At 38.9% G+C, this 18,385-nt stretch overlaps 1 protein-coding gene across 2 annotated transcripts in view; it reads right to left on the reverse strand.

Moving 5' to 3' along the window:
• The window catches only part of PDE3A (phosphodiesterase 3A), a 254,048-nt gene that overhangs the window by 10,466 nt on the left and 225,197 nt on the right, over window positions 1-18,385 (reverse strand). For both annotated transcript variants that reach the window (XM_032919803.1, XM_030479205.1), the window contains 6 exons: window positions 16,198-16,309; window positions 13,267-13,380; window positions 11,622-11,821; window positions 10,150-10,353; window positions 6,666-6,821; window positions 2,864-3,104 (listed from right to left, as the gene is read on the reverse strand). In XM_032919803.1, coding sequence (XP_032775694.1) covers window positions 2,864-3,104; window positions 6,666-6,821; window positions 10,150-10,353; window positions 11,622-11,821; window positions 13,267-13,380; window positions 16,198-16,309 — 1,027 coding nt within the window. The remainder of the gene's footprint in view (window positions 1-2,863; window positions 3,105-6,665; window positions 6,822-10,149; window positions 10,354-11,621; window positions 11,822-13,266; window positions 13,381-16,197; window positions 16,310-18,385) is intronic.

An 18,385-nucleotide genomic window follows, 5' to 3' on the forward strand; every position in this document is an offset into this window, starting at 1 on the left:
ATCAGGGAGCTTGCTTGTCTTTGGTTTTGAAGCATCAGTTCCCTGCTGCTATCCTAAAAAATGTTTTTGCAAGTGGTAGTTCTCATGGCTCCTGACACCGCTGCACTGCAAGTGTTTTGCTGTCTGAAATGTGGTTTTATCTGTATCAGTATAGCCTGTCCAACAGAGATTCTTAAATTCTGAATGGTACAAAGCTTGAAAATTTTCCCTGGTCATTAACAGTGGCAATGGCAGTCACACAGCTGAAATAATAACCCCTCCAAAGACAACTGCTGATTTCTCTTTTAAAGAAAATGACGTAGAGGAATGTTTTGTACCAAATAAATTTGCGTAGATTAGTATTTGCAGGTTGCCTAAAGTATGTCTGTGTCAGGATCCAAAATGTTTAGCCCTTGAAGCTTTTGAACTGGAAACAAAGAGCTTTTCACCGAGCACAAACCAAATCCAATTCAAGCCTTCATTAGAAAGCCCTTGGTTGCCTGTAGGAAACCTTCAGGTTTAGCACTAGTAAGAAGTCCCTACTCTGCCAATGCTGCAGCAGGACATTCTCTCCTGGGTTTCCTGGGTGACCCTGCATCTTGCTGCTCTCTGCAGACACCAGGCAAGCACTTGCTGTGCTCTGAATTACTAAAGACTGAGTCTGTTTAATTCTTATACTTGCATCAGAACTTTGGGGGAATTACATACTCTTAATAATAACAAAAAAGATTTTAAGCTACCTTAAGGTTTAATAACTCTTTATCTCAAACGCTTTAGTGAATTATCAGGACCTAGGTGAAGTGTTTTCTGCTACAATTACATTTCCACCTGCCTAAAAGGCATTTCCATCAAGAAAAAGAACTTCACCGACATTTACACAACTTTCTCTATGTACGTATCTGACATCTCAACCTTTTGTTTCATTAAGAAAGTTTAGAATATCCAAAATTGTGTTGGTGATAGGTATAAATTTCTAATGATGTGTAAGACCTCTATATTGACACAAAAGATGCTGTATATGCCTGATTCAGATCCACACAGTCACAGAGAATTTAGGGAACTGGAAGAAACCAGTTTGCAATATGTTGGTATAATCAAGAAACAAGAACCCCACATTTGGTAAGAATGAAATAGAAAGAACTTGTTTGGATATTTCAAAACTTCTGATTTATTCATTTTTAAGGTTTTGAAGAAAAGAGAGTCTAAAAGCACCAGGTTGAGTATTAAAGTACTGTCATGGAGTAGAATGCGAAAAAGAAAACAGAAGACAAATAAAAAATGGTCTGTTTGCAATGTGACAAGGGTTAATAATGGTCTGTGCTTTTAACCTGAAAGCAGCACTGGTGGACTTGACCAGCAGTGATACAGAAAGTAAGTGAATAGAGAAATGAAGTGAAAGGGAACTAAGGTTTTCCAAGTAAGGTTAGACACTCCAACGGATAAATGAGAACATCCTTCATCTTTCTTTTTAATACTGCAATATCATTTTCAGGCTTTGGGGTCTATGTTGGTTACTAATCACATAAGTTTTCCCTCTGGTAGGCGACTGCTTAAGTGCCAATCTGCTACTACAACATGTGGCTCCGCCTGCTATTACAAAGCTGATAGATCACAAGGTGTCAAAACAAACCTGTGTGGGCTGTATTACCTAGCATTTGCTGTTCTCAACAACATCTTTTGTGCATGTGAACCTGCTAAACTTACGATACAAGCAAACGTGTCTGAGTGAACAACAGCAGTGATCTCTTAAATACAAAATGTATACCCTTGTATCTTACTAGACACATAAGGTCAATTATACACATCAGGAAATGCAAATTTTAGTTCCATATCCTTATGTGACTTATTGCAGTCATCAAATCTTTCCACTTCTCAGCTTTCCCAACAGAAAATAGTAATGGGCATGAAAATGTGTGGGAAAGAACAGAAAAAGTGAGGCTGTTAAGAGAAAAATCAATATATCAGTATTTCACTAGTGCATGTAAGGCTGGTGCTTTCTAGAAAGATTAGATATAGGGAAGGGGAGAAATATGACCAGGAGGAAGGAAATAAAAGAACAGTAGTAGGAAATTCAGAGGAAGGAGGAACACAAAAGAGAGGAAAAGGTAAATCACGCAGGATTAAACTGGTAAAACAAACAGGTCTACAGATGCAGCCTTTTCTCTTAAAAAACACTTCCAATGAGTTCCTGAGATCTTTCAAGGTACAGTTTTCCTCTGAGTATGACAAATGTTGGCACTGTTGCCCTTCTGAAGTAGAGGCAGGAGACTATTTGCTTTAGTTACTGATTTAGTAACCTTTAGCCAGAAAGGCCAAGCAACACAGCTCTGAACAGACAACACAGCAATGCTCAGTGCCAAGTCTCTCCCTGTTCTTATCCACACATTATCTTGAAGAGATTTGCATTAAAACACTTCCATTGCTAAAACCTTTTTTACTGCATCAGCATCTCAGAGCCTCATTCTAGTGTTCCTGTACATCATGCTAACTCATGGAAATGATGAGTGCTTTCCATGAAAAATCTCTCAATCATCCTTTCTGCAATTGAAATCGTTGCTGTCTACTTACAATCTAAAAAGAGTCTAAAAAGTGTCACGCACAGACGGCTGATCCACCACCAGAAACCTCAACTGAAGGTAGAAATGAGTAGTAGATAAGAACAGCAATACACATCAGTCCTGAAAACTTGGAGGGTCTCCATTACCAACGTAATCGGCTATATTCCAGCTTCACCAAAGGCAGCACTGAATCACTGTAACTTTGGAGAAGCGCATGTTGAACATGACCACTTCATGGTCTCTGTGCTTTTACAGCATGTCTGTTTAGCCTTTTGGCCACAATATGAAACTTTCTCTGTTGAAAAATTGAAGTGTGACCAACTTACTGGATTCAGCATTTTCACAAGTTTCCATTTCTGCTGTTTCTTCCTCTTCATGCTCATCAGTGTCTCCTGATTCATCACTATCTTCTATCCATTTTCCTGGCATCAGTCCTGCTGAGTCATAGGAGTTACATAGTGGTCCCACAATGTGAGTGATGAAAGATTCCTGGAGGTGTGCCAGCTGAGGAGCAGAGCGATCCATGAAGGGACTGATTGGCAAGCCCAGGCTAGCCTCTTCATCGCCCTGGAGATGAAAAATAGCAGTAATTTCTCTGAAGTAAATGAAACAAAACCATGAAAAGGAGTAATGCACATCAAACCAATTAAAAATGATGAAAGAATAATAATTCATCTGTAATGCCACTTCCATAGCACAGCAGCATGAAATTACTACAGTGACATCACATCAACTGGTTAATTGAAGTTACAGCTCTTTTCTTGTAAGAACCCACCACTGATAGTGTGAATTTAACAAGGATGTTATTTGACTGCTGTGCAAAAGGATACCCACTGCCCTTGTCCTATACTTTACACTGTGAGCGTGAAAATGTGAAAATAATTAATTTCTTCCTTTCTTCATATTATTAAAATAGAAATCCCTTCTGATTTCGTGATTGTTAGTTCAACAACCTTGTAGCCAGTCACCTGTTTGCAGGGAACAAGACTGAACTACAAGCACGGGATATCTCACTGAATTAGTTTTCTTATTAATTTTGTCCTTACTATGCATAACATGGAAGGGTCCTCTTGGCTTGAAGTCAGAAGTATTTGTTTCCTAGGACTATTAGAATGATCCCTATGAAAGCAGGGGTTACTCAGAAGCAGTAAATCTTTGCCTTAAGCTTTTTCCTAGATTTTCTTGGGGAAAGAGGGTAGAGGGGAGGTATAGGAAGACTTTCTTCTCCCTCCTCTCACATCATGTAAAAGAAAGTAAAACTTGCAGAACTAAGTATGGCATACTCACTTATCCCCATCACAGCAAACCTTCTGGTGATATCAGTGAGTTTTCAGCTGAGTGGACATGTTAAGGCTGTATGCCATCTGCCCAAGCAAAAAATCTAATCCTGTTAATCAAGCCTAATATGAAAATTAATTTTTAATGCAATACAGAGATTTATATTTGAGAATAAAGATTAGAATTTGGAGAGATATTTTCAGTTTCCATTATGTTCTAGATAGATCGAATTTATCTCCTTGTAACCTAATTTTTCCAAAAGTCATAGACAATGTATTTGATCAGGCCGAAGAATAAGAGTTAGATTTTTAAGTATGTACAATGAATATCTCATTTCCTTGTGTTTTGTTACTTTTATAATAACCTACCCCCAAATGTTATGTTCAAATATTAAATGCAAACTATTAGTATTAACAAAACACTGAAACATGCTATCCATTCCTGAAATTGCAAGCAAATTAAGAAGAGGTGGCAGCTCACTCTTCTTTATAGTAACACATCTGAGATTTCCTGGGTGTGAGGTATCAGTAATGGGAAGAAAGCTGACTCTTTAAATGTTTATAAGTTCTTTTTTCATGATCTGTTAAAACATAATTTATTATGTGAAACATCTTGCAGTGTGTTTTTTGTTCTTTTTAATATGTCTAACCTGTCTTCAAATAAGTGCTGAGCATGGGGAGGGAAGAAAAGGAAACATGCTATAACTATATGGCACAGGATTTTTAATATTTCTGTTCAACATGTTTTTAACTAGGAATTTTTCTTCATATAGGAGTTATTTTTTCAAAAAAATTGTTGTTTATTAAAGGAAATTTAAGAAAGATATTTCATTATTTTCACAAGAGAGGTTGAATGCACATATGTATGTTTTTTGATAACAGTCCTAGGGAAATGTAAACTTCCCATAAAAATCTCCTTTTTGGAAATGAGAAAAGAAGACGTTTCCCCTCTCTGAAAAAAATCTGATAATCAAAAGCATTAGAGAGGCTCGATACACCTCTCATACCATATTATGTTAAAGAAAATCAGATTTCAACCTAGGTTAAATAAATTGAGAACCTAGATAACATGTTATTCTGAATCAAATTTTGCAGAGAGGATAAATTGTGAATGTAGATTTATTTATTTATTTAATTTAACAGGATTATAAGAAAGATAATCTCCAACAGCCCTTTGAAGCAGTTTCCAAGAGCGTGAAAACATTAGTAGCACACCTTTCTGACTGATGGAAAGCAACCCAGATTCCTACTCTGGAACAGATAACACAGTATCCTCCCACACGTGCTCCTCTGAAGCTTGAGTTAGAACTCACTATCCAACACTTTGACAATATTTATGTGTTGGAGCACTTACTACCCTCTGACATTAGTTATGTGGGATCAAAGAAGAGTCATACCATATATCCGAGTAACAGGTTTTGTCTGCATGCAGTAGTGACCCACACAAGCTATGATCATCACCAGAATTGAGTGAAGTACAATTTGTTGGGAGAGTTTTAATGAAAACAAATATGAAGAAAAGTATCTCCTGAAAGAGTATTTGGGACATGAAGGTTGACCGCTTTTTATGGGACTCTCTTTCTTTAAGAAAAAAATGAAAAGAAAAATGGAACCACCTATATATGTAATACGTGTAAGGGTCATTGTTCTCTCTTTTTCTCCGGACATCTGACATAAATGAAGGAGCTTCAGGTCGACGTCTGAATTTTATCCCTTTTCCTATTTCTTTACATACTTCAGATGGCAGAAGCAGCAGAAAATCCTGCTTTTTTTCAAACTGTATGTACAGTAAATTTAAGAGAAGATGAAAAGGCTTTAAAAAGGATTAGTCTGTGACTTCAAGTTACTCTACAGCCTCCTTGAGAAATCTGTGGGGTGTCTGGCTCAGTGATTTAACCTGCTTTCTTCCTCTCAAAAAGACAGGATGTAGAGTTTACTCTAATCAGCACATTCAAAACATGTTCCCACTTGGGAAACAGAGGAATAGTGTGGGAACAGCCCTGTGCCTTGCACTCAGCAGGGCTAAATAGGTTATAATGAGAAAAGGTTTAATTAAGGGCTCCTTTACACCTAGCAGGAGAGGACCAGTGCCTGGCTCTATTCCCAGGTCTTTGTAAATCAGTGGCTGTCCTCCTTTCTTGTGCTACCATCAGCTAAGCCTTGCATAATTAGTGCAGTTCTACGGACAAAACTAAAAGCTGAAAGTGTTATCTTCAAAAATAAAGTATGAGTCAGGATCAATGTGTAGCAAGCAGATATGGTTAGTCTGTGATAAACTGAAAGTCAATGCTACAGTTGTGCTCAGCACATAAAGGTCCTGTGTGTGTGAACAAAGATGTGGCCCACAGGGAAGCTAAAAATAATTCTGTCGCTCTGTTTAGATCATCTCAACAAGGATGTTGTGTCCAATTTTGGAGTCCACACGTCAATAAACTTGAGAGCCACCTGGAGTGACTGCAGAGGAGAGCAATGAGAACGAGCTGATGTCTTGGAAAGAAGAAAGGATGAAAACATAGTTTGCATTAAAGAAGACTGAAAGGGAGACATGACCACTGCAAACAGAGAAAAAAAAAAAAGAGGAAAGGAAAACTTATTCATTATGTTCACTGTAAGGGTAGTGCCATAGGGGAACAGTTAAGCCTGTAGAAACCCCATCATAAAAGGTCTTTGAGGACACATCAGAAGCATCAATGACAAATTGGCTTCAGTGGTCCAGCAAAAGGATGGACTAGTGTAGCCATCCCCTTCACTCCTATTCTCTGTGATTTTCACTTATCACCTGCATGCTGCAGGACTGTTTAACACAAGACATGCAACCAGCAGATACCACTTGGGACATGTACTTATTTACCTGTTCGTAAAACTCATTGACAATGCCTTCTGTCCATTGCAGATGCAAATCTTTGCATTTTGCAGGGCCATTTATGTCAGCCAGTTTGATGCACATCTGACAAACCAGCAAGCGGTCGTTCTCATTAGTCCAGTCAATTCCAACATCATCATTCACCTAGTAGACAGAAAAAGGAGAACCTTGACAATAATCCTGGGTAAAAGGATGCATCCACAGAAGTTCTGCCCTGGGATATCTTACAGCACATTTAGCTGTGTAACAAAATCACAAGTGTAAGCAGATGAGCTAATCCAAGGTTGGAATTTACAATCAGCTGTAGAGCAATATGTAAAAAAAAAATAAATGTGAAAAACAATGAATTGAGATAAATGATGAGAAATTAATATTTAGCAAATGATGTGTCTCTTTGAAAGCCTTTGCTAGGAAACAAACAAATGCAATCTTTCCATGACATTTTCCAGTAAGGTATTACCTAATTTGTGTACAAAGACAAATTACCATCAAATGCCATGGTGATTTAATTGCAGTGTGAAGACACATGTAACAACCTTATTTCCCTATGTGATCTAAGTATGTCTGCAAGTATGCCCTATCTCTTTCCTTTCCTCTGTTTTTCCCACATCCCACAATAAAAGGTATACATACTACTATCTGCTCTAAAATAAAAGCATCACGTTAAAGAACTGCAGAAAGGTTGGAAGGCACCTTTAGAGATCATCTAGTCCAACTCCCCTACTAAAGGCAGGGTCAGCTAATGCAGGCTGTTCAGGATCATGCCCAGTTCAATTCTGAGTATCTCCAAGAAGGGAAGCTCCACAACCTCTCTGGGCAACCTCCTCCAATGGACAACCCCCATCCTTTCTTGTTTTTAAATGGTGATTCCTGCATTTCAGCCTGTGCCTGTTGTCTCTTGTCCTGTCACCAAATACCACTGAGAAGAGTCTGGCTCCATCTGCTTTACTCTCCCCATCGGGTATTTATACACATGGCTGCTTCCCATCAGATCCCACAGACTTGTGTACATCCAGTTTGTTTAAGTGCACTCTAAACTGATGCCAATCACTGAGAATAAAGCCTTCAGCATTTTAGACTTTCTCTCACACCTCAGGGGCCTCGGATTCCTGAAGCCAGGTCTTAGCCACAAAGACAGAGGCTGAAAAAGCATTGAGGACTTCAGCCTTTTACATCTCCAAACAGCCAGCAATAGCACCCTTTACTGCCATTAACCACATTTTCCTATCTTAGCCTTTTCTTCTAGAATATCTCCTGGTGTGGGATGGGCTGTCTTCTACTGGTGATTTAATTTTTGAAATTCAAATCCCTTCATGAAACACAGCTTTAATTGTCAAGCTTGCAATAGTTGAAAATGGATAGAAAGTTGTCGTGCTACGACTAGATGAAACTTCCACATCTCCTGTCAGCATGCCCCCTGTGCCAGACAGCAGTGAGCCCATAGGGTGAGGGCTTTGCTTTTGTGTACACGATCCAACATAAGTATTGTCAGAAAACAGTAAATGCTCCAATGCATTGATATCATCTAAGTCTTGGACAGTGAGCTTCCTTCGTTATTTCTTGTTGGCAGTTTCCAGACTGCAAGTTTTCTGGTGGAAGGATGCTTACGTTACATATGTTTACACTGACTTCTGAACAGAAGGGTCTCTGAGTGTAGCCTCGATATACTCAACTACAGTTCAGCAACCCAATCAACAATATGATCATTTAGAGCTAATTTTATCAGTTATAGCACCTCCACCCATAAATGAATGTTTTGTGTCTGCTCTCTGAGAACACTGGCACAAAAGATTTTTTTCCAACCAAACATAAATAATTTATTTTTAAGGCAGTGATTACTCTGGGAAAGCCAGGCTCAGCCACAAGCACTGGTTAGTATGCTCACCTTCTGCACTTTTTATTCCATGCATGACTACTTGACTATTCGAGCAATAAGGAGAGAGAAGGAGGTTAACAGATGTCCTTACAAATCTACAGCAAGCTGGCAGGACATGATACATCAGACTGTTCTCCCATTTATCTGCCGTGTCTCATGTATCACCTTGCTTGGTTACAACAGTGATTATACCTACTGTTTTCCAGCCTGATAGATTTAAGACAAATTTAGTTTTCAATATCCACAATTTACACCTAATACTTCTGTCAAGCTTGTCTTCTTCCACAGTTCAGACAGTCTCTGTGACAAAGCCACAGTAATCACTTGGTTTAGCCTGTCTTTCTTCATTCCTCACTTATGTTCACATAAGTGAAGGTTTTGGTCCAAGCTGTTGAATTTAAACGATATATTCAGCCTAAATTCTTTATGCTTTATTGTCATTGTAGCCCTGAAAGATAAGAACCTGCCAAATCTATTCAATACTTTATGAGGAAATTAGGTTGGTGAAAATGGTCCCAGAGCTTAAAATTTAAGACCTAAAGAAACCTCCCTGATACTACTGGAGGTTTTGGGACATGACTAGGAGGGATGCAGAAGGAGCTCAGTCTTTTATGGATCTACAGATCAGTTCTCTGTCTGCTCTGGACCATAATTTAAGGCATTTCTTTACAGCTTCTTAAAGCCAAACAAAGAGAGATATGTTACAGGGAAATGGAAAACAAAACCAGTCATACAACTGGAGGCTTCAAAATTTCAGGACACAGGTCCACTCTAAGCAATATCATAAGAAAATATTTCATGTCACCAAATCAGCTAGGAGGTCCTAGTCCTGGAAGAGGAAAATGCTGTACTTGGTGCATTTCTCGCAAGGAACAAGAAGGCAGCACCAGCTCCAAAGACAGGTATCATCTAGGTAACATGCCAACAGCTTTGATGAATAATGGAGTTTATTAAAGTAACTTGGTAGGTGGTGATTTTCAGTAACTTAGGTTGAACCTGTACAGTAATTTTCAAGAATGATTTCCCAGGGTTGTAATTTTATATTCACTGAATGGAGCATGCAGGAAAGATCTTTAGTCACCTTTTTCTGGGTTTACCCATTTGAAACAAAGTAGGACAGAAAGATCATGCTTTTGCAGCATTTGAAATTAGAATTAAAAGATTGTTATTATTTCTGTGCTTTGATAATGTGACAGTATGATTAAACCAATAAAAATTCACATTAAGTATTTAGCCATTATGGAAACTTGGTAACACCTTCGATTTTTTTCCCAATTGCTTTGCTAATAGGTCTGAAGTGCCACTGAACAAGAAAACAAGGTTGAAAAGTAGGATGTAAGTGGGATTTATATTCAAATAGTCTGTAATAGCCTTAAACTGCTTTTTCAACAAAATAGAACATATATAAGAAAAGAATCTGTACTACTAAATTAAGTAAAAAATAACAGCCGTACTCAACAGAGTGTTTTATAGCAGCCGGAAGGACATTTAGAAGAAAGAGCTACCCAAGAGTCTTTTTAGCCTTTTCACTATGGTGCTACCAAGACCCGCAATCTGTTCTGACCATCCACCAGAAACCTGAACCAATCTTCTTACCTTGGCATTGAATTTGGCAACAAAATCAAAGTGTTTCTTCAGGTCAGTAGCCAAAATGGCCTCAATGACGAGGAAGCGGAAATGCTTGAACTCCACATGGTCGAGATTGACCAGGAAGTTATACTCTGGCCTTGACATGAAAAGGTTCCAGGCAGCAGCAGCGTGGTGGTTCTCCAGGACAGAGCGGTCGTTGTACAGCACTGCCTGTGAAAGCAATAGGGGCAGCTGAAAACTGAGAAACCTCTTAGCAAAAGAAACACTGCAATGCAGAAATAATAATGACATGGGGATGTCATTATTATTTCTGAGGGGGGTTCAGGTTGGTTATTTGTTTGTTTGGTTATTTTTTAAAGACCTTCTAAAGGTTTGAAGATGTGATTTTGGCAGGACTAATAGCAGGCACCTGAACTGTTGTGATGGTGAAGATTTATTGGAAGATTGATTTGAAAAATCTGTGTCTTTCATGTTCAAGGGTTTTCAGTTCCTGACTGAACTGCATCATATGTCAAGAGATTATTCTGTTTCAGGCCACAAATTAATGACTAATATAATATAGGTGTGTGCTTCCCCGATTTTAACCTCACTTAACAGGGATTATTCTTTGGTGTTTGTACCTTGCAATTGTGTCCATACTATACTGAATCCAAACACAGAAGCAAGTTCAATTCCAGTTTGCAACCTGGCAACACATAGTCAGCCTGACAAAATGCTAACATCCATAATTGGTTAAATCTTTACCAAAATAAGATGCATAACTCTCACAGTAATGGCAATATGGTATTCTTGCTTTTTCAGCACAGTACGCTGAAGTCAGGCAGGCTTCATAAAGTATATAAAGTTAAGAAAGATGATCTCTCATTTAAGCCAATAAACAGTGACTCAGAATTGCTGAATTCAACTCCCAGCACTGGCAGCAACTTCTGTGTAACCTTAGGCAAGTCTCAACTCTTCATTTACAAAACAGATTAATTTCCACACATACTCCTGCCCTGATAGATGCGTAGTGTAAAAATACATTCATAAAAGACTGCAGATGCTCATATTCTATAAGAACAACAGAAAATATGTTTCAGTCATGCACAAACTAACTTGCATGGAGCACTGTTAACTACACATGGGGTTTTTTTTTATTGTATTTTAATCTTTCTGTGCCGTATTGGGTAGAATAACTCTTCCTTTATTTCACAGATACAGATTCTCTATCAGTCAGCAAAGCGCTAGCTGCTTCTTCACTAAGACATTTTATCAGCACCTTTCTTAACAGCTCTACTAACTTAGGGTGGTGAGGGTGGGTAAGAAGACTCTTACTGGCAATCCCTATGTGAAGTGATTTTTCTGGTCACTTTGATAAGCTGTTTCAAAATATTTGGTAGACTTGTGCTTAATGTAAGCCACGAGGTGCCACTGACAAGGAGAAGCTACTACCGAAGACCTTCCAAACTTAACAGCAACACTGCTTGAGATTTATTTACCTGAGGAGCACTTGTTGCTACCAAAAAGGCATTGGTCCGTCCTGGGTGATCGTAATCATGCATGGCTGCAGCTACATAAAGGGCCATCAATTCAAGAGCAGGGATGTTGCCAGCTAGGCAACCATAGCTGTCATCTGTAGGTGTGTATGTCTTCGAAAACACATAACCCATATGGCCATGAGTGATTCCACTGTCGGAATCTGAGCAGAAATAAAAAAAAATTGGGAAAACAAAATAATTCTTATCATTTTTTCAGTGATTTATTGAAACGGATAGAAGCAACAACGCAGAAAGAGAAGGAACAAATTTACAATACATAATAGAAGAATAAACACATCCTGACCTCAGTGTTTTCTGATACTGTGCACATGATCCAGTGCAATAAGGCATACAACTGGAAAGAAACAAACTCTGATTCCATCTGGGGATCTTCCAGCAATGCATCAGAGCGTGGTCTCAAACTATGTAAGTCAGTAGTCATAAGCCATGGATTCATGGCCATGCTGGAGCTTTGTGGGTAACTCGATCATCTCACTCCTTCGTCTAATTGCTTCAACATATAGATTAGTCTATGAGACACTAACAGTCCTTACTTAAAACAATGGACTTGCATTTATTAATTCAATTACAGTTCACATTTTCTAATCCACAGGTCTAGACTTTGGATCTTTGCTGATAATCCTCTGAAGCAGCTTGAACGTGCCTGTCAGAGGCAGATAGTGAGATGTTTTGCTAATTTAATCTGCTTGAATGGATCTTACATGCATCTGAACAAAGTCTTTCAAATAACAAACACCAAAAAGCTGCAAAACTCACCCCCTTTCATTCCACCTATTTCATCTCACTTAAAAAGCCTCCATTTATTAGCCTTGCTAATAAAGCTTTCCAGGAATAAAAATGTTTCCCACCCCACCAAAATATCCTGAAGAGTTTAACAAATGATATGTGCCACAGAAACACCACAAAAAAAAAAAAAAAAAGCAGAAATGGAAGAGGTTTCTTTCAGAATTCCGCCAAAATATAGCCAGGTACTCTAGCTGCTACAGCTGAACCTGGATAAGTTAATATAAAAATGTAACAAGAACAGCTTCTTGTAAGGAACAAACATAAAACAGCAGATGAGCGGTCTTGCAAACTGGTTGCAAAATGGTAACAAGTCTCTTTCTTTGGAGACAGTGAGAAAGGCAAAGGAACACTTCACGACAGCCAAGTAGCAGTAATGCTGCATGCCTCAGAGATTTTCTAATAGTAAAACAATGCAGGGTTTGAGGATTTAAGTCTACACTCCTTCTGGAGCAGCACTGAAAAGCACTACCAATACAGTTTTCCTAGGAAAAAAGCTATTGTAAAAATCAAACTGCAACAAACTGTAACACTCATTACAAATTAACTACAATGCATGCCAAAAAGGCTTGCATTCACACTTGTTAAATGTAAAATAATAGGTTTTGGAGGACCAATTCCATTCTCTTCAAAGTTACATAAACATACCTTAACACCTTCAACATCCAAGTTACTATTGAACTTAAAAATATATCTAATAACAAATACTGTATGCAATCCTCAACTGCTGGCTTTCTTACATCAAATCTCAGGAAAAAAAGCTTTAAAAATACAACATATACACTTGCACATTTAAATCTACCTGAATCGCTTGCTGACCCATGATCATTAATCACAGTTGGGAGTCCTGGGATGGGCTGAGTAGTAAGGTACCAAACGGCATGTAGAACATCAGTTGCATGGATTCGGTTGTGATCTGTGATACAAAGCAAATGACCTTGCTATTAAACTCTGATTTCTGACAGAGGGAAATCAGCACCATCTAGTGGGTACTGCATGGCAGTCAATCGAGTAGAGACAAATCAAACATTATCAGAAGCATGAAAACCAGCTGTATTCTGTAAATGCTCAGTTTTTCTTTCACTAAAGTTGAAGCACATTCAATGGTATGTCTCACACCAGTCAAGAAAGAGAAAACAGCAGACAAGCAGTGGGATCTGCCTAAGCTACCAGCTCCAATCGTTTACTCAAGTGGTCGCCTTTAGCTTCTTAAATGTCATCAGGTAAATATGCACTGTTAATCTCTGATTCAAATGAAATCAGTGGGAAAATCTCACCCACTTCAGTAGTCATGATTTCACCTAGCTTCTAAATATAAAGCAGGTAACACTTACCTGACTCTACTTGAGTAAATTTAAGTGCTGTGCTAGCAGCTGCATTGCAAAAAAGTCAAATTCAGGTTAGGTGTACACTGCACAGTTAAATCAGATTCTTTCCGTGGTTTTCTGGCCAGAGATAAGAGTTACAGCCCTGGATCTTGTAATCTGACAAGCTCTCTTTGCAGAAATGAGAGATAAAAGTCACCCCAGGGCTCATAACACCAAATCCTGCAAGGCCAGATAAACTATTCCACAACCAACACAACCGGCTGGAAAAGAATCACATGCTAGTTCAGCACAAAGCATGATCTAAACGTACACTAGCAAAAAGCAACCATGATGCTGAAAGAGGGCTAATGCTTTGCTGCACCAGGGCCAAAGCTTGCACTTGGGGTTAAACCACCAAAGGACAAGCAGCTCAGCTTGTGATTCAGGCTAATTTTGGGCAAAGCCCAGGTATGTTCTACAGTGACTAGGTAAACACAGAGAAATCTGCTAATCAGAATGATAACCTATGGCCACATTACTGCTGCTGCAGTTCTGGAAAGACGTATTTCAGAGGACAAAACACAAAAATGTGGGATTCCACTGCTGTGTCACTCCCATCTGTAAAACTCACAATAACTGGCTACATCTCCAGACAATTAGTCATCTTAGTTGGAGACACCTTGGTAATGCCAGTCATGTGTCTTACTGGTAAACCAACTGCTAGAACAGGCTTGATAGAAGCAGGTGAAGAACTAGGTTATATTAAAAGAATGGTCAAGAATCAGTATAATGCTGGAGATGATATGTGGAAGAATTATCAACACACAAGTCCAGAAGTCCTCTCTAATAAATAATACGTAATGTTACCAGATTCATTAATGGTCAAAAAAAACCCCTGTATTCTGGGGGAGTAGAAGGGATTGGCAGCAAGAAGCTTAAGCAACCTGGTTTTATACCTGCTGCATCCTAAAGATAGGCAGTGTGCAGCAGATGGAAGGTTTCTCAGCGCTGACACTGAACTTCATCCTAAGGCCGCCTTTCCATTATTTTTGGAAAAAAGAAAGCAAAATAAGGAAGGACTCCCCTCTCCCTTGCTTTCCTCGAAGTACGAAGAACATCTCTCCTGAGACACTAATCTCCTTCATGCAAAACCTAGGGGACGACCCTGCACAGAGGTCTAATGCTTTTCTCAGGAGTAAAGGCTGGATTAGCCTCTTGTGAAACTTGTACTGATTTAATCCAACTGGGATAGTCACCATAAATTTTGAGTGAATAGCCCATTTTTCAGCTCAGCAACCAGAGGAAAGAAGTGGTTAAGTCCAAACAAGTTGTTTTGGTTTTTACCCCTTCACAGAAATGAAAAACTGGAAGGCAATTTTTTTTTTTTATGAGACAAAATATTCTGCTTTACTAAACCAAAACACGCTTAAGAAAAACCAACGTAATGAAGGGCTAAAAAAATCCTGAGACTCTATGAATATTTAAATGTTTTAAATAAAGAGGAATGTCTCCAGTAGAACAGGCCAACCGTGGGACATCCACCTATAACCCCTTCAGGCTATAATCTGCTGCTTCAAATCCCCAATTTGGTTCAAACACAAGGAAAGATTTGAAATTTGGTCTCTCATTTCTCACTTGACTGGGAAGAACTTTCAGGTAGCTTTCCTTCAATCCCTTCCACCGTAGATGTTCCAATTGATATTTAATATTTTGAGAGAGAGACTATATGATTTATTAAACCAATGTTTCAGACATTTTCCTGGGAGGTGGGAGGAAACAGGGTGTCCTATATTCTTCAGCACTGAGGTTATCTACCAGCTAAAGGGGATAGTAACTCCCTCCCTCCTCATGGAAAAAAGAAAGAGACTTTTGCAGCTGAAGTGGTTTGGTAAATTTGATTTGAATTAGTAAATACTTTGGGGATGACTGAAAGCAGGTTTTTCAGTGAATGAATGATTCACACTGAAAAATATCAGTTGAGCTGTAGTTGCACTCATCTACTTGGCATATTTTTTCTGCTTTACAAGGCTCATCTCCTTTGGTTGCATAGCACAGCAACTGTGTAAAAATCCAAAGTACTTATGGCGGGGGGAATGTTTCAGTAAACTCCAACTGGGGTGCTAGGGTATACTTCCATCATCAGCAAACAGTTCTTTGTACTTATAGTAGCTTTATACAGTTTTAGGCTTGCACAGAATTTGCCATGAATTGCTATGAAACAACATGAAACATTAAATGCAATGAGAAAAAGACGAGAGGCTGTGGTTCAGCACCACCCTCCCAGTAGAGAGCCATCCATTTGGTGTGATGTACCAGAAGAAAAAAGTAGCTGTTGTAGTGAGAGAAGAAAGGCTTCAATAACAAAGAGTGTGGAAAATACCTCAAACTTTAAGGAAGCATCGTTATCTGCTGGGATTTTTACTTACAAGGTATCTCTCGGTATCCACATTCCAAGGCATGAAAGTAGTTCATAAATTCCCTCACTGGTATTTTAAAGGTTTCAAACAGCCCCATGTCTTCAAATAGTCTGTATGATACCTGAAAAACCAGAACAACCATGCTGCTATGTAGGCCAGAAAATCTCTAATAAAAATCATTCTATTGAATTACCCCATGAAAACCTGCTTTCTGACCCATGTATAGCTGCAGCTATTTGCATTTCCATAGGGATGTGGCTACACAGCCAAACAGAAAAGCTATTAGCATCAAAAAGTCCTCATTCCTTTGCTACACCATTGCAGATGTTCTTACCATCCTTTCAGGCATATGGATCCCCCAAATTTTGCAAACACCTCACAAACACATACACATAAAGGAAGATGTCCAGAGGTCTTTGATGTTTTTGGAAAAATTCCAAGGAGAATCCATGAATCAAATCAATTCCCAGAAAAAGCAGGAACAAGTGAAGGAATGACAAATGGAGAGAACCATTCAAATCCTATGCATTATCTCCTTTCTCTCTCCCCTATTTTGGAAGTGAAATGAAAAAGTGACTTCTCCAAAAGGATTTCAAAGGCAGCAAGCAACTTAGGAAGCAGAGCTGCTCCAAGTGTTCCTTCATGGAAAGATGACTGTAGACATCCAAGAGAAGTTATACTGGAAGGGAGAATGTGATGGATGAGTGGGGGGTTGTTCAGGAGGGACAAGTGCTCAGAAATATAGACAGAAACTGCTGCAAAATGGACACTTTTGAAGACAAGTTCAAATGTGACATACAGAACAATGGGACAATAGTAAATTTACTGCCTGACCTTTTCACTTTGTTCACTAATTGGAGCCTAAAGCCTTTCAGCTTCTTTATTTATTTACTGCTGTTAGCTAAATTCTGTCCTTTTGATGCCATCTGTCTGTTAATGATCTGTCTAGAGCTAAGCAAACTGAAGCACATTTGGAATGGTGAATGCTATAGCAATAAGAAATTTTTACAAATTATATTTTGTGTTTTACACCTGAATGTAAATCAAACAGCTATTGACACCCACTTCTTTCATAGAATCACAGAATGGTTTGGGTTGGATGGGACTTTAAAGCTCATCTGTTTCCAACCCCCCTGCCATGGGCAGGGACACCTTCCACTAGACCAGGTTGCTCAAAGACCCATCCAACCTGGCCTTGGCTTCTTTCTGTATGTTGTGTATATACATTTCTTTCTGAATATTGTATATATAAATCGGGACCTGTAAGCTGCACCTAAAGTTTAATGACATAAACTTCAAATGTCCTGCCACCGTGGATTTTTACAGTAATAATAATAAAAGAGATATGAATTTGCAGCATTAATGATGTTCCTCTGCCTGGTCATTGCCTACCAGGAGAATCTGCATGTGACAAACTCTGGCAAAGCACTGCAACAGGTAGTGATGATCCAGAGGCAGGTAGAGTGTCATGTCTCACACTATCCAGGATGCTTGATGACACGTTTGACAGCTGGGGTTCTGGTGATGGCCACAGGTCTTACTTCTGTTCCTAGCATAATTGTATAAGTGCCACTAGCAATGCAGTCAAAGATCACTGGTGGCAATTTCTCTTTGTGGCCATGGCTGTTGCCTATAAAGTGAAAAGCTCTTTATAGCAAAGGAGCTAAGGAACTACTGCGTTACAGTGCTCTGGAAGACACGAAGTAGGGTTAAAAAAAAGTAAGGCCTGTAGAAGGCAAAACTTTACTCTCTGAAAATCCCCTGGGATCCTCCTGTACTGAGGCAGAGTGAAGAGGCTGACCTTATGCATAATTTGGATCAGAAACTGCACAGAATTTTGCTTACCATCTGGAATCACGTTATTTTACACTCTAGTCTTAGATCACTGAATGGTAAGCTTCCTATTTCCAGCAAAGTATCTCTGTGAAAAGAGGAAGCATAAAGAAATACTATTCTGCAGAACCAAACCTTACTGGTCTACACTACCAATACCAGACAGGTATCTTACATAAAGAATGCTATAAAAGCATGTTTTTCCTTCCCTTGTATTTTGGGGGGTGGGAAATTCCACAGCAGTTGAAAACAAGCGAAGCTGACTGTGATGGATACGAATGATAGTTCTCCCCCCTGACCTGGAGTAAAATGACATTATACTCTGTAATCATTCAAAAGAATAAACAGCCAAACAGGTCATTTT

The sequence above is a fragment of the Strigops habroptila genome, chromosome 3 (assembly GCF_004027225.2).
Source record: "Strigops habroptila isolate Jane chromosome 3, bStrHab1.2.pri, whole genome shotgun sequence".
Taxonomy (NCBI): domain Eukaryota; kingdom Metazoa; phylum Chordata; class Aves; order Psittaciformes; family Psittacidae; genus Strigops; species Strigops habroptila.